General features: G+C 35.5%; 1 protein-coding gene across 5 annotated transcripts in view; it reads left to right on the forward strand.

Moving 5' to 3' along the window:
• ASPP (Ankyrin-repeat, SH3-domain, and Proline-rich-region containing Protein) overlaps positions 1-26,472 on the forward strand; it is a 302,304-nt gene that overhangs the window by 160,204 nt on the left and 115,628 nt on the right. Inside the window, exons 1-2 of one of the 5 annotated variants that reach the window (XM_069503949.1) lie at positions 39-285; positions 5,925-6,472. The exons of 3 other annotated variants lie outside the window; for them this stretch is intronic. In XM_069503949.1, the coding sequence (XP_069360050.1) occupies positions 6,038-6,472 (435 nt within the window). In that variant the 5' untranslated portion in view covers positions 39-285; positions 5,925-6,037. Of the gene's footprint in view, positions 1-38; positions 286-5,924; positions 6,473-26,472 lie in introns of those variants that run through there. One more of the 5 variants, XM_069503950.1, reaches the window with a different exon arrangement.

Genomic DNA, 26,472 nt, shown 5'->3' on the forward strand with positions numbered 1-26,472 from the left:
AAGAGTATTACGAATATAGAACTTCAGTCGCGCCAGACCCTGCGCTGCGCGTGCGCCGGTAGTAGAAATTTTACAAAACCGAGATAAAAACGTGTGTTGCCGTGTAAAATAAATGTAATTATCAATTAACAAACCATTAAATTTTAACGCGGTATCAGTAAAGTGGAGGAAAAAATGTTAATTAAGTCAAATTGTTCCAGTTCAAAACAAAGGATAGGAAATAACGAATAAAACATAAAACCTTAATTAATTGAATACTACTTACCGTATTTTTGGAATAAAATTGTAAGTAATCCTTGATTGATATATGAGGTTTAACGTAACCACGATTTATGCGTAATGCTTTTGATTCACGAAAATGCAGGCAATATCCATAATGATTTGGCAAATTACTTTATTGGAACCATTTGGCAAAATACAATTTATAGTTGTGCGTGATACAGTGAACCTTGAATAGATTAGAAGTTTAGAACATTAATATTAATTTAACAAACTAAATGAGGAAAACATTGTAAAATTAAAGAAATATAAAATAAAGATAAATACCATCACAAATCCCGTAGTGTCTATTAGATACAGAAAGAATTTTACAAAATCTTGTACTCTACTAACACGAACTTGTAAAAGACGGTTCAAAGTTATTATTGAACGTTATTGTGGCATGGAAGAACTTGTTTACAAAACAGCCATTGTTATTGTCGTAACATCTCTATAGTACGACGACATGGCAGTCAATATTTTGAGACTTAAGTCTTCTTGATACAACATGAAAAAGCTTGGATATCTCTATGTGAAATAATCACAAATCCAATATAATTGATAAATGTTATATGTATAAAGTTGTTGGTTCTCCTAATAAAATAAAAATAAAAAATAATAGGTATTATTATAGTGACATTATCAGATACTGTAAGTATTACTGACTTCTCCAAGAGGTGGTCCTCTTGGAGAAGTCAGTAATACTTGTAGTCAAGGTATGAAAAATCAATTGCCGAATGTCTGTCACTACTCACTATCCTCTACTTTTTATTTTGGTAACTTAACTTGGTGGTAATCTGTTTGGTATTCTTCAATGTTGAGGGTCATATCATGACAGTTCTATTAATATCAGAGCCTCAATAGCTCAACCGGTATAGGAGTGGACTGAAAACCGTAAGGTCGACGGTTCAAACCCCGCCCGTTGCACTAAATTGTCGTACCTACTCCTGGCACAAGCTTAATTGGAGAGGAAAGGGGAATATTAGTCATTTAAAATGGCTAATATTCTTTAAAAAAATAATAGGGGTTTTTTGAAATGATAATGGCAAGAACCACAAAGTTATTAGGTACCTAGGTCCTAGATATATCTCCAATTAATGATACAGTAGCCAAGTCCTAGAGGGACCTATGTCACTGTATATGAAATATGCATTGACAATGTTATTCAATAATTTAATATTCTTTGAATCATATCAGTTCAGACTTCAGACAGTAAATCACTAAACTTACCCACATTATAAATGCGAAAGTGTTTGTTTGTTGGTTGGTTTCTCCGTCAATCACGCCGCAATGGATCAATGGATCGACGTGATTTTTGCATGTAGTTAAAGATCTACTTTTTTTGCGGAAAATTAAAAAAATCCCACTTCCCACGGCATTTTTGAAAACCTAAATCCAGGCAGACGAAGTTGCGAACATCTGTCGTGTCAATATACATGTATGGATTTCAAACCATTTTTATAACTCTGTTGTTTTAAATTTAAAAGGATGATGTTATTGCATTCAGTGACCTGGATTATTTCACGAGCGAGAAGTCGACGAATTTAGAGTTTGCGCCAACGAACCAAATATTTGGTACTGTTTTTATTTATCACAAAATCTAATTAACTGTTTGCACAGCGTAATGAATGTTTAAACTTCCACCGTATTTTATCTGTGCAAGTATTTTCCTTTTACGTTTAAATCAAGAGCTGTTGACGGTTAGGACTCCTCTCTTCCATGCTCGTATGAGCATTTTGCAATAGCAATTTTTCTTCAGTTCACGAACTAGGAATGTATTGTAAAATTTTAGACTATAAAAGAGAGTCAGAATTCTAATAAATTTTCTTCAATTCAAATCTATTTTAAAATTTCAGAGACAAATTGGATTTTGCTAACTCGAGTTAACAACGTTTTGTCGGTCTGCTTGTTATAAGCTGTCGTAAAATTCATGTATTTAAATTTTAACGTCTTACCATAATATGATGGGTATTCCGTATTCATTACTACAGTATGATGGAGGGCGAATAACAATAATTACTAAAGAAAATCCCAAAATATTTGATACAATGAATTTTTTAAAATTAATGATAAGCTTTCGAAAAATGTAAAGCTGTAATCAAAAACTCTTGAAATTAATATTACCTTAAAAAAAAGAACCTGTGCCTTTCATAATCATCTCGTAATAATATGGGTACCGTAACAACTGGGTATGGGTACTTCCATTGCGTGGAGCTGTACTAACCAGCTTTTCTCGAGACGTCACATACTAATATAAAGTAATTGAAAAGAGCCAGCACGTGCCAGACCTTCCTTATTTTATAAAAGCTGAAAGTTTCTCTGCGTATTGTCAACAAAATTGGGAGGAACGTTTGTTTGGATGTTTGTTTGGATCATGGTGGCTTTGAAAGATAACAGGTAATGAAGGTGTAAAAAATCTTACGTCAAAGTATAAAGTCTATTTTTTTTTATTTTCTTCGGAGTACCTAGTGTTAGAAATTACGTCATGCATTGCCAGTCACTTAGTGTCGTGGGAACCTCCGCCAGACACCCTTAAATGTTAATAATTTATTAAACTGTAAAGGTGTCTGGCAGGGCGTTGCCACCATACTAAGTGTCTGGCAATGCATCACCTGATTTCTAATACTACTCCAAAGAAAATATAATTACATCTTTATTACCTGTTATTATATCTCAAAGCCACCATGATCCAAACAAACATCCAAACGAACGTTCCTCCCAGTGTTGGGGACAAAACGCAGAGGGACTTTCAGCTTTTACAATATAAGGAAGGTCTGGCACGTGCTGGCTCTTAGGCCATAATATAAAGTAACGTGCCCGTGAGCATCTTAAATAAATCCGGCGCAGACACAACAAGCTGCACTTAAATGTCAAGACTGTAACAAAACCGCTAAGGGTCGACCACACACGTAAGACTTTTGACAGACTGCTGTCATCCAACGCACGGTGCGACTATCGCTTCTATCTTCTTACACGATTAAGTTTACCGTCAAGTTTGCAGTGGACTTGAAACGGCGTCCAGTCAACTGATAGTACACCGTCGAGTGTGCATGATATCATGCACACTGATATCCATATACAGTTTTCTAGACCCGCTTCAAGTCCGCTTCAAACTTGACCGGTAAACTTGAACGTGTATGGCCAGCAACATAAACAATTGCTAGAACTTCTAAAATTTCTAGATTCTCTAAAATAATTTGACTTTAAAAAGTCATCGGTCTACTTACCATTTGTCAACGCGTTGTAATATATTACTTTATTAAAAAAACAAGCGCTTTTTATTTTTTAACTTTTTTTTTTTTTTTTTTTTTTTTTTTTATTCAGATACAAGTTAGCCCTTGACTGCAATCTCACCTGGTGGTAAGTGATGATGCAGTCTAAGATGATAGCGGGCTAACCTGGAAGGGGTATGGCAGTTTTTATTAAACCCATACCCCTTTGGTTTCTACACGGCATCGTACCGGAACGCTAAATCGCTTGGCGGCACGGCTTTGCCGGTAGGGTGGTAACTAGCCACGGCCGAAGCCTCCCACCAGACCAGACCAGAAATTTAGAAATTATAAAATTCCAAACCCCTGCCAGGAATCGAACCCGGGACCTCCCACTATTAAGAGCACAGCGCTCACCACTGCGCCAGGGAGGTCGTCAACTTATAACTAAAGAAAAAATATTGAATGATTGGAATTAAAAAAAAAAATTGAATGTTGATCAATGTATTTGAATAATATCTATGTGGATACGGAATCACCTACTTATCATTGATTTAATTTTCTTTTTTATTGTTTCCCACATGTTTCCTAGGGCAAATTTTCAGTTAGTGCGACAAAAAGATCTCAGCCTTATGTGTGTGCTTACTCGTATTCAGTGTCATTGCTCCCAACGAAATATGAAGAGTTGGCGATCTCACTAGAGCAATATGTCAAAGTTCATTGCAAACAACGAAAGATATTCTATTCTATTATAATATTCTATAAGTCTAATATAATAAAGTTGTGAATCTTTCGCAGTATTATACAGTAGGTACTAACTTATTCATATTTTTAGTGAATTTTATAATTTTATTAAAGTCTCATTAAGGAACTTTTTCAAGTTTCGAATTTTTCTGTGAACATTCTGTCTATTAGTTTGGTACCTATTTTATAGATTTTGGAATCCTAATTCTTTCTAATCCTTAGAAGAAGGACAATTCTGGAGGATTAGCTTATTGCCTTTTGTTTTCACCGATAGATCTTCGATTTTTAATTTCAACTGATTGGTATTGCCTGTGACGACACAAAGACGGCATGGGCGTTAGTTATGTATATTGGTCGAAAACCAAACCAACGATAGGGCTAGATTTTTTTTTTCAGTTTTTGTATGACAAGCGAACTATATTTCACTTGCCGTTTGGAAATAAAAATACTGGGTAGACATGCTGTACCTGTCATCGTGTGTGAAATTTTTTACACAGATCTCTGCAAACGTTGTTTTGTTCCATTTTTTAGGGGTCCGTACCCGAAAGGTGCAAACGAGACCATATTACTAAGCTTCCGCTTCCGTCCTTCCGTTCGTCTGTGTGTCTTTCAGTATCTCATGACCTGTAATAGGTAGAGGTGAAATTTTCACATAATGGGTATTTGTTTTATTTCTATTGCAGCTATAGCAAAATATAATAGAAATTTCAATATGGCCGCCATGTAAATACATAGTAAATAAATTGTAAGAACAATAATTAAATTATAAGATAAAAATATTATAAGGACGTATTGTCCATTTAAATATGCAGATGTACTTGTATCTATGTTTATCGATCAAAAAACAATTTATTTATTTATTTATCTAATCTTGTACGATGATAAGAAACCCTTTGTGTGTGAGTCCGACTCGCACTTGACTGTTTTTTTTAAATTGTACCCTCGTGTCAGCGTCATGTTTGAAAATGTTTTGAAGCGTTAAAATCCAGTATAATACGACCCATGTGGATCGGGACAGGTGCTGAGAAGGATGATAAGGGTCGAGCTCCCAAGCACCGTTGCGCTAATTACCCTTCGCATCCCCGTATAGTTGCTCGGACTTTAAGTACTTACAGAAATCATTATCATGCTGCGGTGCGAATTACGAATACGAATTAATTAAAAACGAATCAATCACGATTTCAGCTAAAACATAAATCATCATAAAGATGTAATCAATATTATAATATCTCGAGCAAGCACAAGGAACGCCGGTGCACGGATAAACCCGACCAGGTTTTTGCTGCATCGGAATGAAGTCTGTAATGTAGTATTTAAAAATGTATGTTTGTTTTAAATAAATAAATAAATGAAATAATCATCGTCAATCGATAGATACCCACTGCCGCCTAAATCCAAATCCAGCGGCTTTCTACGACTCGTTTGATTTCGTCTGTCCACCTAGTGCGGGGTCTGACAACGCTGCGATTTCCAATGCAAGGTCGCCAACATTTATCGGTTTTTCGAACTATGTGCCCTGCACAATGCCACTTCAGCTTCGCAATAAATAATTGTTAAAAAAAGAGTCGAGAAATAGATAAGTACCTATATTTAAACACCTCACCGTAAGTGACTTAAAATAACGTAAAAAAAATGAAAGCAATCGTAGACTGTAGCTTACAACAAAAATGCGCATTAATATAAGCCAGCCACGCAATCGTTTTCAAATTGCAGATTGAAATTAAATCCGTCCAAACGCCCACACGTCGTCGTCTGTGTTTCATCATTCCCTTTGACACTGTGGACATAAACATTGTAATACATCAACAATATTTACATTAGTAACAATGGAGTGCGGACGTATAATAAATGGACTGAGATGGAGTGCTTATTCTTTCGCTTTGAATGATTCGAACACACCGTCCATATGTATAGATGACTGCGGTAGTGAAGAACAAAGTGCAGTGAATAAGAATTATTCAGAGGACGATAGCAATTCCGCTTTTAACAACAAGGAGTTAAACGAGTGCTCAAAACTTAATCGCTACGTAAACCCCCTATTCATCTCAGACGAAGTTTTAAAAGGGGAGATAAGTGAGGACGCGGACGTTGAAGAACTAATGAAGAATGAGGCAAAAAAGTTCGAGGATTATAAGTTTTGCGAGGCAGTTAACGACTTCGACATTGAGTTGGAATCTGGTGAGGCGGTCCCTATAGTTTATCTTTCGACAACTCGTGCGGCCAAACTGCAGAGGGCGCTCCGACTAGCTGGACTTAAAAAGGTCAGTTTATGTGTAGTTTATATACTATCTACACAGATATGGATGGACAATTACGCTAAATAAGGCTTGCTGCCAATGCCATACAAAATTACACTTATTTTTTGTATCAATTCACAGCGCCGCACCAAGCGTAGTGGGAATTAAAATTAACAATAGTGTCAAATCTTTTTCGTGTTGACTATAATATCTTGATAGTTGTCTTGTCACTAAAATTTAGCTTCGAGTAGGTACGCTCACGTCATGATGCTCACTATTAGAGCTAAAATGGCTATAATCAAGTTGCTTCAAAAACATGTCGGCAATAGTAAGTCCAGCGCACTTGTATTAGTGGAAAATTAGTTTTCTTTCTTTCAAGTCAGTGTTCATTCCCATCTATTCTTTTTAGGGAGAGAAAGAATCCTAATTAAGTCTCGGACATTTTGCTTTTTATCGTCCTTCATTCTTCATTAGTTTTTTCTCAGTTGCAGGCTAATTGGAGCTTAGGATGAAATTATACTTGCTGTGCGCAGTTGTGTAGGTAATAGGTATACACTCTATATTATACTCTACATAGTATATTATTATACTAAAAACTTTAGCTATTGAAATAGAATTATTCTATTACTTTCCTTACTAAGTATTATATATTATTTACTTTAAAAAAAACTTTAATCTTTCATTACCTAAAAGTCAGAGAAAGGTAGGTACCTACTTGCTATTTCTTGATTGAAATATGATTTTATGTGCCTCAAAAATGACCGATAAAATCTTTACGGGATGCAATTATATTGTCCAGTTATTTTACTCAGTCAAATTATTATCCTCAGGCAAATAACTGACTATCATAAAAAAACTTTTTCATGCCGTAAAATGTGAACTGTACCTACATATTTTATTAATAATATGTTCATTATTATTATTTAGTAGCTCAGGATGACAGGACTATTCGCATGTAGGTTTTATAATATTATTATTGGTTTATTATTATTTAAGGTTTCCAACGAAACTTTTTAAGGCGACTCAAACATAAATTAAACATTATTTCGAATCGCAGCTTCTGGAGACAGCGTATACGTAGGTATATCGCTGACGTAAATCTGTCTTATTTCACCTAAAACTTGTCTGAGCAAAGTATTCGCTCTATAGATCTTAGCTTGAGATCCATAGAGCCTATTTCGAGCTAAAACGTCTCGTTTAAACTGCGTCTTATGAGTCCTGAGTAAAGCCAAAGTAGGTACGCTCTATAGACTTCATCTATTAGAAAACTAATGAAGTTTACAATTAATTGTAAACTAGTATGAAAGTATGTGTCTGTCTGTCTGCTAGCTTTTCACGGCCCGATAGTTTAACCGATTTTGATGAAATTTGGTACAGAGTTAGTTTACATCCCGGGGAAGAACATAGGCCACTCTTTATCCCGGAAAATTAAAGAGCTCCCCCTGGGATTTTTAAATAAGACGCGGACGAAGTCGCGGGCATTATCTAGTATTAGATAGGTATATCCTAAATTATTCAAAGCACTGCCACTCAAAAAGACTGCGTAAAGGAACAAAACTTTTTAGTTTAGCCAGTTTATGTTGCAAATAAAGTTTATCGTAAGCTCTTATTATCATCGCGAAGTTCTATGAGCTGTAAAGTTCAGAGAAAGTAAGTAGTTATTGTAACCTTCTTTAAGTACGAACTATTGAGAGTTGAACAGAACAGCGATGTCTTAAAAGTAATACATTTACTTTGAAAGGATTTGCTCGGTCTTTTATTCGTTCAATACGCTCGCTTTAATGTTTCAATAAAAGTTTTTTTATTTTCAGTTGAATGCAGCGAGATGAAAGTTTATTTTGTTTTATTTTGATAAAACCACAAGCTTATTCCGGCGACTTCGTCCGCGTGGACTACACAAATTTCAAGCTTCTAATTTACCCCCTTAGAGGTTGAATTTTCAAACATCCTTTCTTAACGGATGCCTATGCCACATTTCAGCCTTATCCGTCCAGTAATTTAAGCTGTGCGTTGATAGATCGTCGTCTGCAGTCAGTCAGTCAGCCACCTTTTCCTTTTATATATTTAGATAAAGTTATTGTTAAGTTGTTAACATACTATGTTAAACATAAATGAATATAGCTGTTATACATAATATAGTAACTTTGATCAAAAAATGTTTCAAGAACCAGGGGCTCTACCGCGGTTGTTTGACAGCTACAATGTCACGATCGCAATCATCTCTGATTGGTTAATGCTCGCTCACTATTGGCCACAATGCATTGTTGCAACATGAATCGCACAAATTCAGCCAATCAGAAGAATTGAGATTGTAATAATGATTGATGCATGTTGTAGACAATCGCCCTACAGATATAGCTTGACCTCAAAAGTAAAACTGGTGGTAAAATCTAATTCTATAACTATAAAGAAATAGGATAATTCTAACGCCTGAGAGAAAAAAGAATAAAGTTCTGAAAATTTTATAAGTAGGTATACAACGGCTGTAATTTTTTTTCACAGTTGGTAATTTTGGTAATTTAGACAGATGCCTATTAATTCGAACAAAAAATTGTTTACGTTTAAAATTGGAAACACACGCGTAACGTAATCCGCTGTAATGTAATGCAACTCCATCGTGTTACGAATTATGCCACAGCTGTAGCAAGAACCTGCACAAATCTACACTGAATTAATAGGTGATTTTGCTTAACTAAAATAAGTTTTATTACCATATCGAAAGGTGCATTGTAACAGCAAACCATACCGTAGTTTTACCACCATACAGTAGTTGTGTTTTAAGCGAAAATAGTCATTATAACAAACTGTTACGGTTGATAGTAATAGCATAAAATATTTTGTATACTTACTCATCCATGATACTGTGTGATACAGGAAGTTATTCTCATTTCCCTGGTACAGGTAACAGAGTAGGTATACTTAATGTGAATTGAATCTTCAAAATTTTTGTACTATTTCTATTAAAAAGAGTGCAGGTAAGTCTTCTGTAACTAGGTAAGCATTAACTTATAATGTTATTCGTCCATTTATCAGCCTGCATGCATACACTGCTAGGTACCTACTGGACCGAGGTATTATGGGAAGGACCTTGGATTTGACTTGCTCCAGCAATGCACGGGACTGCAATTGCTTGTACAGTATGGTATAATAATATTGTAAATTGATGACTTGAAAAGAGCAACCGCCGGGTTTTTTGCTACTTGAATAAAATGAATTCAATTCAATTCAATTCTATTCAATTCTATTCTATTCTATTCTGTTCTATTCTGTTCTGTTCTGTTCTGTTATGTTCCGTTCCGTTCCGTTCCGTTCCGTTCCGTTCCGTTCCGTTCCGTTCCATTCCATTCCATTCCATTCCATTCTATTCTTAAGCATAAGCACGTCTGATGTCCTCCGCCTTTCACATCCACCTATTTCTCTCCATCTCATAAGAGTTTTCGACCCATTAGGTTAAAGTTATCCCACACTACGGTTGTAGAGACTGTCTCCACTTCAGAACGGGTCTGACCCAGCGGCCATCGATTCTGAGATAAAAATGACCCGTCCCCAGACCCGTTGAGCGACTTAATTTATGAAGGACAGAGTGTCAAGTCCGCCTAGATTAATATGAACAGATATTATTCTCATTCATCAACGCCCAGTCACAACTGCTAGAGCAAGTCATTTTATATTCTCTTTGCAGTTTGCTGTGCTATTAGAAATTCGCTAACGGCAAAATGTTCGAAATTGCTTACGTTTGAGCGAGCTTTCTACCATAGAAACTGACACCCTTACTCTATCGTTTCATATAGGTACCTACCTTATACATTTGCTTTAAGTTTCAAAAAATAATAGGAATGCCTACATGACTATAATAATCTATAATCGTCGTTTTGTAACTGGTTAGGTACTAACCAAGAATATTTTATCCGGGTTTGTTACGTAATATAAGATTAATGTCTTTTTGTAACTGGTTACTACGAAACGACATAATTTTAATCTTATTCCGTTACGAACCGGGATAAAATTTTCTTAACTAATAACCAGTTACGAAAGGACGAAGTAGGTATTCTTATTTCGTAACTGGTTACGTAACGTTGGTTACCATTAAAAAAAATTACAATAACAGCATACTCTCGCTACAGTACCGTGTAACTTAGGTACACAAATATGTGTAAACGTTTTGTCTAATGATGCCACACCAGACGACGCCGAGAAGTGGTTTAAAATAGAACAGTGATATTTCCCAATAGTCTAGTTTTCTCAGGAAATATCAATTCCAGCTGTCATTTAGCTTTGTAGGTCGCGACATAGAAGTCGGTGGGAACTGGGAACAATACTTGGAGATGCACACACCGAGAATAAAAATGAATTTTCTAAACCCCGATGCGCTATGGATTCAGTGCCGTTGGCTGTAATAGGATATCTGGTTTCAATTCAGTTTGTTCAATGTGACTTTATATTACATTTTTTAGATTTTATAGAGGTTTATTTAGAGCAATGACTTCGCCTTGTTAGTTTTTAAATTTAAATCAATACTTTCTCACTCATTAATTAGTTTAAAAGTTAGTTGTTACATTAATGTTTGTAAAATACGATATTAACGAACTGCAATCATAGCTGATACGTGTAACTTTAGTCCGCGACAGGTTGAGATGCCAATCGGGATATGAGGGCCTCACACCCGCACACCCGCACGACACCCGCGCTCGCCCGCACTGGGTTGGTGCGGGGTCGTCTCGACCTGACCTACGCGATGCTACAATCTTAAATCTTAAATCATCTAACCTTCACGGTCATAATTCGAGACGGATATCGTGAAGCTTCAGTTATTACGTCAATTCATTTGGGAAGTTGTTTCCCAGAATTTGGGGAATTCCCAGTGCAATATACTTACTGAAAATCTGCTTAATAGATATTATATATTGCTAGGCTCTCTATCTATATAAAACCAGACTAGGGAGATCTTAAATGGCTTCGTCTCATCCGTCGTCTGTCGACACCTATAGCAGATAAATATATTTTAAGTGAATTAAAATAATATTTAAAGGTTTTATTTTTATAAAATTTATTGAACCACCAACAGAATTATACAAAAAAATTACATTACTCAAATCCTAGGTGCTGAGTCAATAGTCATTATACATATATATAATTCAAATTATAGGCGGCTACAGCATGAAAATTAATTAGTCGTGCGAAAGAACTTAGAACTAACTTATCAAACAAAGGTTACAAAAAAAAAAGATTAAGAGTAAGAAAACATATTTTATTTAAAATAGCATAAAAAAGTTGTGTCTGCCGCAGGCTAATCTTCTAAATAGGAGGAGGATCTAGGCGCTATGAACTGATTTAGGCTAGTTTTTACTAAGAAATAAAGAATTTTTTAATAATCTACATCCACATGGAGGATGCCGCGGATGAAAACTAGTAGGTACTAGGTACGCCAGACTGGCGAGATCTAAAATGGTCTCGTTAGTGCATCGCAAATAAAATGCATAGGCGAAATGGAGCTAAAATGGTGCAGTTGAGTAGCCCTTCCGTCCCATTCTATATTAGTACTTCATTCCTATTTTAGACGCGGATGAAATATCACCGCAATAAAACCCTAGTCAGACACATAGCGTGATAATAGCGGAGCCTAAAGCATCCTTCAGATTCCTTTGCTGTCAGTTTTGGTATAGCCATTAGTCGCTGCTGTACTTCACTGACTGATGCTGATGTAACTGATGTTTGCATGACACATAACTGGATAATACTCTATTTAATCATTCATATAATATATTCATTGATGTTGTGATGCATAGTCAAGTTTAGACCTTCAAGAGCGACTGCAATCAACGTTGCATCAGCAGCTCCTAGAGGTTTGTTTTGTAACATATGGCACGTCATGCACGAAGCACGACAGTAACATAGAGACAGCTATGCTTTTATGATCCACTTGTGACTACCGTAATGCATCGCTGCTACGCGTTATGTATGACCAGAGCTTAAATGACATGTACTACCTATAGAAAAGGATTGTCATGTTACGTAGGTACATAAGATATATATACTAGTTTCTCTTGCATAAAGTCATTGGATACCTTTTTATGGCGTAATGTTCCGGTTCTCAATAAAATAAAATTGTTGTCTTCTTATTTTAACATTCGTTATTAAACTTAATTGATCTTCACATAAAAATAATTGCATACACTTTATCAAATAACGTCGGTACCGACTTTTCTTTACAATGACCAATTTGAAATAATTAGACTAAAATTGTAGAAGCGTCTCGTTAAAACGAAAAGTAGGTAGGTATAATAATTGTGAGAGATTCGTTCTAGTTGTTTCTCGAGTTTGATTAAGTTTGGTGATTCTTAAGTGTGACGCATATCTACAGCGTGAAGTGGAGCTGAGTCTTTAACTCAGTTTTATTTACTTTGGCATACGTTTGAAATTGGAATATGTATGAAAACAAAACATGAAGAAGACTCGAAAGGCATGAGGCACGCCACCGCCGCCGTTAGTACTATTATATTATTCTGTGCCACCGCCGCTACTCCAAAATAAATGAAATTTGAGTTATTAGCAAAATGTCACTGCGCCTCGGCTTCGTGCCACGCTGCAGGTGTGCGTTGCGCTTAACACGAAATTGAATGGAAGTAATCGGCATTGAATTCAGCTGAGAATAAGACATTTTAAAAATATTAATTAAGTACTGCTTATTTACTTGAGTATTCTTTTTTCAGTTGAGTCTGTTCCTTTTTTCATGTTTAGGTTTTTAATATAAGAATAGAGCAATCAAACTAGATCTAATAACAAATTTGTCGGTAAGTAGGTACCTACCTACTAATCTAAGTAATCTACGATAAATAAAAGTTAATTGCCAAAAGAGGGGACCTTTAACGACCTAGGATGAGAATTTTATTTAAAAAAATAGAACATTCTTGTCTCGGAAAATTAAAGTTGCCTGTATCTGTAGAAAACAAATTACTTGAAAACAGACAAACTCTAAGTAATGAGGGCTCAACATCAATCTAATGCCTTTTGGTGCCATCCAATTATCTTTTTTAGGGTTCCGTACCCAAAGAGTAATACGGCGTCCTATTAATGTCACTCTGCTGTCTGTGTATGCTTGTCTATCCGCATGTCACGGTTGTTTAGCTCGCAGACGAAATGAGTTAAGTATAAACTTAAAATTTTGGTATTTGGTGTAAAATGTTGACTCGAAATCGAATATTGAATCAGAAATTCAATTACTTACCTAAATAATTTTTCAAGGCGGTTGGCTCCCATAGATAGATGAAAAAGGAGCTGAAAAAAATATGTTTTTCTTACGTATGTCGGGTTATTATTGTGTAAAACTCCATTGAGTACCTACAGTACGAATATATTTATTATTATTCTTAACTTAAAACTAGCTTATTCTCGCGACTTCGTCCGCGTGGACTACACAAATTTCAAATCCCTTTTTATACCTATCTAAGTAATTAAAAACTAAAATTTTGGTAAATTATGCATCGTGTTATACTGTATTTAAATTTCAAACAACAAATACTGAAGACCGATTCATAAAGAAGTTTGTAAGCTGTAACCAAAAAATAAATAGGTATGTAAGTACGGAACCCTTAAGACGAGTCACCGAGGCTAAGCGGAAAAAACTGGTTTGCTAGATCAAACGTTTTAGGTATTTACTATTAAAAAATGGCCTTGCTAAAATATAAAATATACCTAAAGACATTGTCTAAAGAATGTGCTACTTTGATACACAATAGGAAGTACTTCACTCGATCAAATAAAATCTTGAAATAAGCCGAAATAAAAGTCTAAAACGAATTATTTAATACTAAAATTTCTGACTTGGCAAATAATTTTTATATGGAAATATTTGTCTTTAAGTTATACAGAGAACCTGCTAAATTTTGGTTTTCAACAGGACTTCTATAATTTATTAAATTCAAATTTAACGTTTGAAACACAGAATTTGAACGTTGCCAAGCGGTTTACTTCAAACCCGCGCTGCCCGCCTCGGTGACTCGCCTTAAAGAGCGAGGCCTGACTCGCACTTGGCCGGTTTTCTTTAACGTCGCTACCATTCCGGCACAGAGTAATTAATTTTTGCTCATTTACAAGTCGTTTTCCAAGAATCGGTTCAAATGGCGCGACTTAATTATTACAGAACATTTTCTTTTTGGTTCTATTTACTCTGTAGATTCGTAGTACACATATAATCATTGTTTCTCTTTTCTGTTTCAGGTACGTTAGTTATTGCTTTTGAGACTTACTGAATCTGCTTATTTTGGAATAACTAAATTGGCAGAGTGTTCATGGTATGTATAAATAACTGTTTTGAAATTACCTATTAAAGACTTTTCTTAATTCTGTATCGGACGTCGATTTTCGGTCTTATTTCGATATTATTTTAACCACCTATTTTTTAATATTTATTTATTTTAAGGGTTCCATAGCTCAAAAGGAAAAAAGGGACACTTATAGGATCACTTCGTTCGTTGTCTGTCTGGCTGTCTGTATGTCTATCTGCCCGTCCGTCCGTCCATCAGATTGGTAGGTCTTATAGTACAAGTAAATGAATAAATCCGAAAACCGGGAATTTGTGATTACATCACAGAAAAAATAAATTAAAATGTATTCATGTGTTAAAGTTAGCCTATCTAATTTAATTACTTAAAATTACCAACAAAGTAGACGGTGTCATAGCAGAAAACAAAAGAAAACCCAGAACGAAACCTGAGAGCCCCACATAGTGTGTTATCTATGAGCCCCACCCAGCCCCCAACACAATACGCGTCTGCTCTGCGCATACGTTTGACAACGCTTGTGTGAAGGAGCTCTTACAGCGTATATTATTGATAAATTCAGACCATAAACAACCTATGATTTATTTACCAATATTAAACGGAAGCAAGTCATTCCGTTGCAATAATACCTATATATAATTTACTTTGACTTGCAAAGTTAAAGTGATCTATCACGTTCGAAGGGGGTCAGGTGCCTGGCCGATGGAAATATACTTAGCGCTTAGGATAATGTATGTAAATAGGCCCATGATTTAGTCTGAAATCGAATAAAATTACTTAATAATAGTGTAATTTGATTGACTTACGACATTTTTGTATGGATAGATAGACTCAGTTGCTATATTAAGAGTCAGACAGTCCATTATTATAATCTAGTGAATAGTTTTTTAGTGCTGAGCTTCTTAAGAGGAGTTTTCCCCCTCCTTCTTAAGATAAGTTTGGATAACTACCGAGCGATCCCTATAGTTTCAATTTTCAAACACGGCTTTTAAAGTTATTTATGTAAGTTGTACCTAGTCAAAATTTGTTTGTAAAGTGTGACCCCGTGTAACTTTGAAACTTCATTTATTTTTACGGAAAAATGGCAAACCACAGATTAGTTTCTAATGCGTGTCTACTAAATTTCATTTTTACGATTTAATATTCAAAGAAGAAACAAACTTCGTTTGTATTGAGCACGCTACAAAAACAGTCCTCTTAATAATTGATAATGTGATATTCGAGGATACGTACCTATATTTTGTTTTTATGGACTTTCAATATGACCTAAGATAACTGATCTGCATCTATATAGAACCTTATACCTACGCTATAGTCCGTAACAGGTCGAGATGGCAATCGGGGTATGAAATGAGGCGGGGAGACGTCCCGCACACCCGCACATTACGTTCTCTCCCCGATTGTTATCTCGATCTGTCGCGTACTATAATAATTATTACTTTGTGAAGTGCTCGAGGTATTCCAATTTTACCTCTATCTGTTAAATTTTATCTAAGATGAAATAATATAAACTCTGTCTGTTAAAATAAATCTGTTGACTATCTATTTGTGACCTATTTTACTTGGTCTACAAATAGAAGTTTATCGTTCAAAATGGTCTATTTCAGAATGCAAAGTAAAGTTTAATTGAAAAGCGTTAGATAACGACTCGGGTCGGCAAAATTTACGTTCATACGTCTTTCTTCTTAGCCCCACTAAGTTTCGTACTAACATAATTAGCAAACTTTAGCGAAACAGCCTTTCGTTTTTACATCACACTTCTACTTTTTTAAATAAGTCTGTGTAAAAAATGTATAATTATTAAGCGTCATCATCATTGTCAACCGAAAGACTCCACTCCTAAGTCCTAAGCATAATATTGTGTAGGGTCTCTTGTAGGGTCTTCCACGCGTCATGTTCTTGCCCCTCCTGAATCCATATCCGTATGAATATGTATGCTTAAATGAAGCGAATATCATAAACATGGTAAACTTATGGCTTCATAAATACTACCTATCTTCGTGTAAACTTGTTACTTATTAGAAGTTCACAGAATTTCATCATCCTCGATTAGGTAGTAATGAAATAACACTCATGCATATGCGAGGGTTGAATAATGTTTACGTTAATATTTGGTGTTTCACATACCTTCTCTCATATTACGTTAAGAGCGATTAAAACTACTTCATTAAGAAGTTTTGCAATCACTTACTACCTATATCAGAGTTGAGTAGGTAGGTACACAAACTTGGCTAGTTTTGACCAGTTTTGCGCAGCAGCATCATTAGGATTTTTTAATACATATTAACCCTTCGTTTTGGCTTTGCTTTAGTCAAGTAAAAAGCGAGCAAACGAGTTGGTGGGTCACCTGATGTTAAGTGATTATATCTCTGCGTTATTACGTGGAATAAAGCTGGATTAATGTCTGATCGTAGTACACCAGGCATCCAGGGGGTGTGGGTTGCGTTGTCGCGGCAGCGTGACCTATGAACAAAGTCTAATGATTTTAAGTTTCTTACGTGGTTTAACGACTTGCAGCACTGCAGTCGTGACCACGACTCATGCAACTCGAGTCGAAATATTGGCAGTTGAAAATCGCCTAACTAATCGTGGTATGTATCCGTTTTATACAATACAATAGGTAAAGTCAAAGTACGTTCTAGGGTATCAGCCTAATGATTAGCTGATATATCCGACTTTGATTTAATAAAAAGAATACCCGGCTGAGTTTGTTGTGGGCTCTTCTCAGACCTGGGCGCGTTTGGAACTCTCGTAGCTTTAGTTTTTAAGTTCGCGTAAAAATTATCACCACTATAATATCATCTTACAAATGCAACAACTGACTCTCAAAAAGTGTAATTTATTACCTACCTATATTTAATACACCATTTGATTTGATCTAATATTTAATTGTAGGAAAAAACATACGAGAAAATTCAACATTTTCAACTTAAGTAAAACAATCCACCTAATCGTTATTATCTTATAGATTAAGTACAGTACATATGCATGATTGGAAAACGTAAAGTTTAATTGAAAAGCTTCTTCACGCTTAGTTAGCGCGACAAAGTTTCCGTTACATATATCTTCCTTTACAAACTTAATTAACGAACTTATAGCTCGGCACTTGTATATGCGCAGACTTTAATGCTACGTATAAACTAGAATATTGTAGAAGATATTGCTATTAAAATTACTATAGCTATGTCGTAGCAGATGGTACGTATAGCAATTGTCCAGTCTATCTCTAATTCCACAAACTAATTCCTTTGACACTGCATCATACTGGAAAACACAGCCGCTTTGTAGCCAAACTTTGACGTTATAAACTTTGCCTAGATGAAGCATATATGAAGCCTATAAAAAATTTTTACAAAAAAAATAAAAACCGACTTCGTTACATAAACACTAAAAATTGAAAAATAATTTAATTTATTACCGAATATATTATGTATACAAGAGTTAATATAGTTCCATAATAATATTTTTTGGTGCCGGTGCCAATTAGCTTTAGCTGCGCGAATCGTCTAGACTTCATATTTTTATGGGACTCCACAATGGCACCTCATTGGCACCGACCCCAAAAAATATTATTATGGAACTATATTAACTCTTGTATACATAATATATTCGGTAATAAATTAAATTATTTTTCAATTTTTAGTGTTTATGTAACGAAGTCGGTTTTTATTTTTTTTGTAAAAATTTTTTATTTCACAATTTTTAGTGGCCCCATGGAATTATGCTATGCCTGGTTAAAAATCTACTGTTTACTAAGCTATTACACTGATCGCGAGCAATTTACTCTTATCCGTTGAGGAGTTCCAGTATCTATCTTCGAAGATGTTCATCAGATCTTCACCAAATTGAAATGGGACCAACTTTGAAGTATACCCTTTCAAACAAAAAAAGAATTTTCAAAATCGGTCCAGGCGTTTTTGAGTAATCGGGGGGCATACATAAAAAATTAAAAAAAAAAAAAAAAAAAAAAGATTCCGACGAATTGAGAACCTCCTCCTTTTTTGAAGTCGGTTAATAAACGGAACGTTTGTCAGTTATTTCATAAGCTATTTCAAAACTAATTTATTTATTCTTCTTAACAGTTGACAGTATTCGAAATATAAAAAACAATGTTATTTCTCATCTATTTCTAAACTCCGTTTTTAAACGCACCAACAACTTTAGTGAATAAAAAATCCCTACAAATCCTATTCAAAATATCGTGGACAAAAATCAGCACCGGTTCAGCAAAATGTCAGATTTTAATTAGACTGTCACCCGTTTTTGTTCGCGTCATACAAAGTATGGAGAGAGCAAACATGGCGGTGGCAATTTCCTTAAAATTTCGCAACGCGGGACAGTTCGAAATGCTCCAGTTTTCCGTGGAATGAAATGTCAAGATGGAAAACACGATGCCTGAAATGCCAGGTGGATACCTCAAAGACCACTATTTCTCAACTTAAATCGAATTGATTTCAGGTTTTCTTTTCCTGCATTCTTTTGAACATTTTTAGGGTTCCGTACAATTAAAATAACCGTATATTAAAAATCTAATCTATTACTAAGGATCTACTAATTTATTAAAAATCTATCTACTAAGGAAAAACGGAACCCTTATAGGATGACTTTGTTGTCTGTCTGTCTGTCGGTCTGTTTTTCTTTGATTAGGTATTTAGTTGAGAAATACTTAGTTTTAGAGACTTTTGTTAGTTTCCCTACTGTTTTTTTATAATAATTGATATATCTACAAATTGGTTATTCGGTCATCATAATGTTTTCATATATTTTTTTTATTTTATTTTTTTATTTTATATTTATTTATTTAAAACAACTCAGTACAGTAATCAACTCTCTGGAATCCTGACCCCTAAACTAGGAAATCCCGTGTCTTAGGGGCCTTCCCAAACATAATTTGAATAGTTAATATTTTACAGCTAGGTATTACAACTATATAAAATAAATAAATCAACAAAACACAAGGTTAAAGCGTGAAACAAACCATGGGACGCGTCCGTAAGCTATGGCTAAGAACCGCGATTGATAGGCGTCCACAGTCGTCTTGCGAGATATTACGACTCGGACGCATCCATGACTTTTGTTTCACTCTTTAGAATTTTATGCTAATTATGTTTAATGATTACAAAAAGAAAAGAACATAGGATTAAAATTTAAAGTTTAAAAATATTGCATGCTCAATTTTGTGACTAAATAATTACATTGTGTGTGTATGTGTGTGTGTGTTTGTGTATGTGTGTTTGTGTATGTGTGTATGTGTGTGTGTGTGTGTGTGTGTGTGTGTATGTGTGTGTGTGTGTGTGTGTGTGTGTGTGTGTGTGTGTGTGTGTGTGTGTGTGTGTGCGTGTTAATTTGTTGACGACCTCCCTGGCGCAGTGGTGTGCGCTGTGGTCTTAATAGTGGGAGGTCCCGGGTTCGATTCCTGGCAGGGGTTTGGAATTTTATAATTTCTAAATTTCTGGTCTGGTCTGGTGGGAGGCTTCGGCTGTGGCTGGTTACCACCCTACCGGCAAAGCCGTGCCGCCAAGCGATTTAGCGTTCCGGTACGATGCCGTGTAGAAACCAAAGGGGTATGGGTTTAATAAAAACTGCCATACCCCTTTCAGGTTAGCCCGCTATCATCTTAGACTGCATCATCACTTACCACCAGGTGAGATTGCAGTAAAGGGCTAACTTGTATCTGAATAAAAAAAAAAAAAAAAAAAAAAAAATTACTTCTAGTTAATTTTTTAATAAATTATATGATATTGTGAACTAAGTTTGTATTAATAGTTTTCTCTGTATCTTCATAGTTATAATTAGTTAAGATATTTTTTAAACATTTTTTTAGACCAAGTTTATTCATATTATTAATTTTTACCTTTCTGTTTAAACATCTGTACAAAAACGGGCCTAAGTAATAGAACTGTCGTCTAGCAAAAGTTGTTTTAGTTTTCGGTAAAGCAATATATGCTTCTCGTCTTTGCTTTCTTTCCTGCAATGGGGGACAGGAGCTATGATGGCGCAGTACAGCATGTAAAATGAACAATTGGCGTGTGTTCAGAAGTTGGGAATCCTTATAAAGCTGTTCTGTTGAAAATCTTCGTGGTTTGCTCATCATCACTTTAATAACGGCCCTTTGTGCTCTTTCCACCTCCATCATGTGAGTAGCTGCTGCGCCACCCCACGCAGGGATACAGTAAATAAGCAAGGATTGGCATAGCGCTATATAAACATTGCGGAGTAGTTGTTTGTCTAAAACGTCCCGCAAGTTTTTGAAGACTGGTATTAATCTTCGCACTCTCTTTGCAACCGTTGTAATTTGAGGATGCCATTTTAAGTTTTCATCTATGATGATACCTAGGTATTTCATTTGCGACGTATGTTCTAATATTTCACAGGTGCATGAGGTATTTTTACTATCTGATGTATTACAAGGGTAGGTATGTAGTTGTAACTTAAAATCCTTCGGAGGCCGCGATGCTCTAGTTATACTAAAACAAACATATTTTGTTTTTGTTGCATTTACAGTCAATAGGTTTGCTTCTAGATTACTCGTAATTTTGCGAATTCCAACCTCTGCGGCTTTTTGCGCCTCTTCCCAGGTTGAACCGTGAAATAGGATGGCGGTGTCATCAGCAAATGCAAATATATGTCCGTTTTCGATTTCGAGCTTACACAGATTGTTCATATAAGCTAAAAATAGAGTCGGACCTAGGGTACTACCTTGTGGAATCCCATGGGTAATATTGTTACTCTTGCTGCTGACACCGGCAACCTTCACAATTTGACCTCTGTTCTGTAGGTAGTCTTTAAACCAATCTAGTTGCGTTCCGCGTATTCCTAGATCTTCCAATTTATTTAGTAGTAGTGGTATAGATATTGTATCGAAGGCTTTTTTTAAATCCAGGAATACACCGACACATTTCTTTCCCTTGTCCATGTATCTTGATAGTAAATTAGTTAATGATATCACTGCATCCTCAGTAGATCTTCCTAAACGGAAACCAAATTGGTTACTTGCTAGTAAGTTTTCCCTCTCTAAGTATTTAGTTAGCCTTGTATTGACTACTTTTTCAAGTATCTTGCTCAGGGTGCTTAGTAATGAAATGGGTCTGTAATTCGATGGTATCTCTTTCTCACCACTTTTGTATATGGGAATGATTACAGCTTGCTTAAATTTATTAGGGAATATACCACTCGTTAGGCTAAGATTGCATAAGTGTTCTATGGGATAGCACAGTGTTTCTCGGTTCTTTTTTAATAGATCCACTGGTATGTTATCCTGTCCTGGTGAGCTATTACTTCTTAATTTCGCTAATATACCCTTGATTTCGTTTATGTTAGTGGGATACATTGGTATCGAGTGTAATTGTCGTGTATCTGGTTTAACTAACTTAATCAATTGGTCTTCACTTATATTTAAAGAGTTCAGAATATCCATTGCCAGGGTGCTTCCAACAGTTGTAAAATAGTTATTTACTACGTTAAGTGAATCTTCAGGTGTAGATGTCAGATTAAGTAGTTCATTAGCTATATTTTTCTTGGAGGTTAGGTTGCAAATTTCCTTTATTGTATTCCATGTTCCACTCTTGTTTCCATTTTGTTCTAGAAGCTTATTTTTGTAGTACGATATCTTAAGTTTCTTCACTATGCCTTTACATGTATTTCGGTATCTTGTATATTTCAGTTTCATACTCAAGTCTTCTGGATGTTTCTTTGTAAGTGAATGAAGTCGATCTCTTTTTTTAAAACATTTTAGTAAGCTCAGTGTAATCCACGGTTTTATCGGTCTTTTCTTTCTTCTTATTGTGATGTTTTCTGTATTATCAATGATAATTACTTGTATAATGTTTACTAAGGTATTTACTGCTTCATTTGTATCCATGATAGTCAGAAAGTTGCTCCAGTCAAAGTTCTTTATGCATGTTCCTATAGCTTCGTAGTTTATTTTAGTCCGTACGTATGGTCCAGTCGTTGCTTTTCTTTGTGTAAAGCAGCCTGAAAGGGATAATAGTATAGGTAGATGGTCGGTAATATCTGTCATAAATATATAACTCTTCGGTGTCCCTCCTAATTTACACATAAAGTGATCGAGACATGTTTTATCATGAGTTGGTAAATATACGGCCGGTGAAAGTCCGTGACTTGCAATTATATCTAGATAATCAAGTGTAGTTCGGTTACTTTCGTCTAATATATTTATATTAATATCTCCAGTTATTACTATGTTTCTAGTACGTATTTTAGTGATTGTGGTATCCAGTGAATTTAAAAAGGGAGTCACGTCTTTAAAGCAGTAGGGTCTATATATTCCTAGGACTGTCATACTGCCAACTTTGGCTGCTAAACAATTAGCATCCGTTATATTAACCTCGTCAACACTTGCTGCAACATTGGTTTTGATATACATAATAACTCCATCGTTTTGGTTAAAGCTTCGTTTGGTGAAGTGCATGTTATACCCATCTATTTGAGGTGGTTACGAGGTATCGTTACACCAGCATTCGGTTAAAACAATAAAATCGGGGTGAATCCTTAGATTAGAGATATAAATTAGGAAATCATCCAGATTTTTGTTCACACTTCTGATGTTAAATGAAATAATGTTAAAAGTTTTTTCTCCGTCAATGATAAATTTATTTGGGTCATCTATTTGCTGGCAGGGTATTATGCACGTATTATCTATATCGTTACATAGGTTTTCGGTATCGTCAAACATTGTGGAAGTAAAGTATTAATTGGTTTATCTCATTGTGGCGTGATGGTGGCGCTAGCAAGTGGAGCGAGATCAATAATATGTAGAAAAGTGGTTTTTTTTGGCTAATTTTATAATTAATTGTGGATAGTATGTCATTTGTTATATGATAGTGACATTTTTGAGTTAGGAAGTTTGTTGTGCCTTTGTAGGTGTGTAAAAGTACGTCAAAATGGTCAAAACGTATAATTGAAAGCGTGAATGTGTATTTTGATATGTGTAAGTAAAGTGTAGCGTGAGTTTGGATTTTTCTTTTGTAAATAATGTTGCATGCAATTTTTTTACTCTCTATTATAATGAGATATTTCCTATTAAAACCAATAAATAGTCATGGACTTTTTATCAACCTATTTAAGTCTTCTTCGCAAGTGATGCGAACTGCGGTTTCGCCGTCCTTCCTCCGTATATATATGTTGCCGTGTGAAGTCCAGCAATATGTATAGCTGTTGCTTTGTGAAAATTGGCGTGCACTAAAAAAGAGTCGCTTTGTCTTTGGTGTGAGATTTTCTGAGATATAGATCGGTACGTCCGGGCCGCTTCTCTTAATTTTGCCTGTTGTTAATGATTTATTTTCCTTTTTGATTTTTTTTACTGATGACAGAAATTGTTCTTTTTTTATTGCCGTAGTGAACTCTCGCAATAATAGGTTTTGTGTTACTTTTCGCGGTCGAGCGGAATATGTCTTTAATTGTCAACGCGTCCGGTGGCAATTTTACTGAGGACCCAATGTCTTTAATTATATTTATAAGGTCTTCTTTCGTCTCACTCTGGGTTGCCGGCACATTCCTTATTTCTACACTGGCTGATCGTGCATTTTTCTCCAATTTTTCCACCCTGTCTTCCAGCTCCCTTATATAGCACGAACTAGATTTCCTTTCTGCTTCCATTTTCTCAAGTTTGCCTTTCATGTCTTCGTATTTTGTGGACATAAATTCCATAGCACGACTTAATTCTTCATTTTGGCGTTCGATTGTTTGGAGGCTTCTTTGTAAGGCTTTGAACTTTTGTTCCTGTTTGCTATTAGAGTCTGCTAATAGCGTTTTAATTTCCTCCATAAAGGAACTTAAGTCATCATCTCGTGTGTGGTCTCTTTTCCTTTTAATGCGATCCGAAACAAACGGAATCGACGCATCTTTTTCACGCTCCGTACAAGACAACAAATTAGGATCTGAGTCGTACGCTTTAGTCTGCGGCGAGCGTTCCTTAGGCATGATTAAAATATACCTAAACACGCTGAAACGGTTCCACAGGTGTGAGGTTTTTATACTCGCCGCTGTAGGTATAGCAGGCAGTCGACGCCGCTCGCGCAGTAGCTACTTCACTCGGGCTTGAATCACGTATGGAGATGCGGGTGCGCGTGGTTTACTAGGCAAATTTATCACTTCATAGCTGATTTTTATCAGTTTAATACATGAATAAATTTTAAATTTACTCACAGTGACCACCAGCTGATTTTTGGTGCCCTTGTATTTTAATTCACAACATTTCTGCAACGACTTATTAATTTTAGGTAGGTAGTGAATTATTATAACACTCAACTGTGTACACGTCTGCACTACACCGCGGTGCAGCGGGAAGGGCATAGCCATATACATTTATGCTAATATTATAAGGTGACTGTCTGTCTGTTTAACTTTTACCTATTGAAGTAAAGTCAGTTGATTTTTAAGCTTTGATAAACGAAATTGGGTACAGAGATTGCTTGCATCTTAGGGACGAACATAAGCTTCTATTGGTCCCAAAAAAGTGTTCTTTATAGGTTAAACTCGAATTATTATCTTTATAGCCAAGCACGTTGCATATAGGTATTCGTAACTTAAGATGCCTTAATAGTGCTTTTAATTCAGGAAGTGATATTTGCTTAACATAGGGGATCATACACAACATCAAATATTTACATAAACATAATTAACCCACGAATATGTATGAGGCAAATCGGGAATATAGTCCGTAGTACCTATATTGCTGTATGTGTAAATGTACCTACTTCATAATAACTTTGCGTCTCCAAGGATCTGCTAAATGACTGAGCGTATGTGTGGAATCCATACTAATATTATAAATGCGAAAGTGTGTCTGTCTGTCTGTCTGTCTGTTTGCTAGCCTTTCACGGCCCAACCGTTCAACCGATTTTGACGAAATTTGGTACAAATTTATCTTATATCCCGGGGAAGGACATATAGGCTACTTTTTATCCCGGAAAATTGAAGAGTTCCCACGGGATTTCAAAAAACCTAAATCCACGCGGACGAAGTCGCGGGCATAATCTAGTACTCAATATTGTTAACAGTAATTACCTCATAAGTCATACCAGTAGCCAATAGGTAGGTAAGTATCTACTTAAAATATTTATAGGCAAGGAATCACAAGTTTAATTCGCTGTAATCCGCCAACACAAACAAATCTGTAGAGTAGAGTACATACGTGCAGGATGCGATATAACACACAGATACAGATTTGTCTGTTTTGGCGGATTATAGCGTATTAAGATTGTGGTTCCTTGTATCATGGACTTCCGTAAAATATCATCTGCTTCTATCCAAGATTTGATAAACTGACTACATATTATCAACGAACAGCTCCAACCACTGAGTCTAGAAACTCGAGTCTTGCATACCTACATATTATAACATAAGTCTAACGAAGTTGCGGGAAAACCTAGTAGAAAATTACAGAAAGTTTAAAATATAAGGTATATTTTCAGACAGCTCTATCGCATATAAAAATTGAGTCGTTTTCGTTCGTATTTTTGTCGTTTCAAGTAGGTATTTCGTATGAGATAATGAAATCAAAATAATGTTATGATCGGAAAGGAAATATCCAATTGCGTGGGCCAGATTCTGAATAAGGAAAAACAACTGTAAAAATAGCAAAACCAATACACCTAGTACAAATTGAATATACAAGTTAGGCCGCATATTTTATCAGCTGAATTTTCTAGCGCAATCAAAAGTTCTTGCTGTTTTTTACGGGCTTTACTTTCTGAAAAAAGTCTGGAAAAATTGGAACTCTGT

Source organism: Maniola hyperantus, chromosome 16 (assembly GCF_902806685.2).
Source record: "Maniola hyperantus chromosome 16, iAphHyp1.2, whole genome shotgun sequence".
Lineage (NCBI taxonomy): Eukaryota > Metazoa > Arthropoda > Insecta > Lepidoptera > Nymphalidae > Maniola > Maniola hyperantus.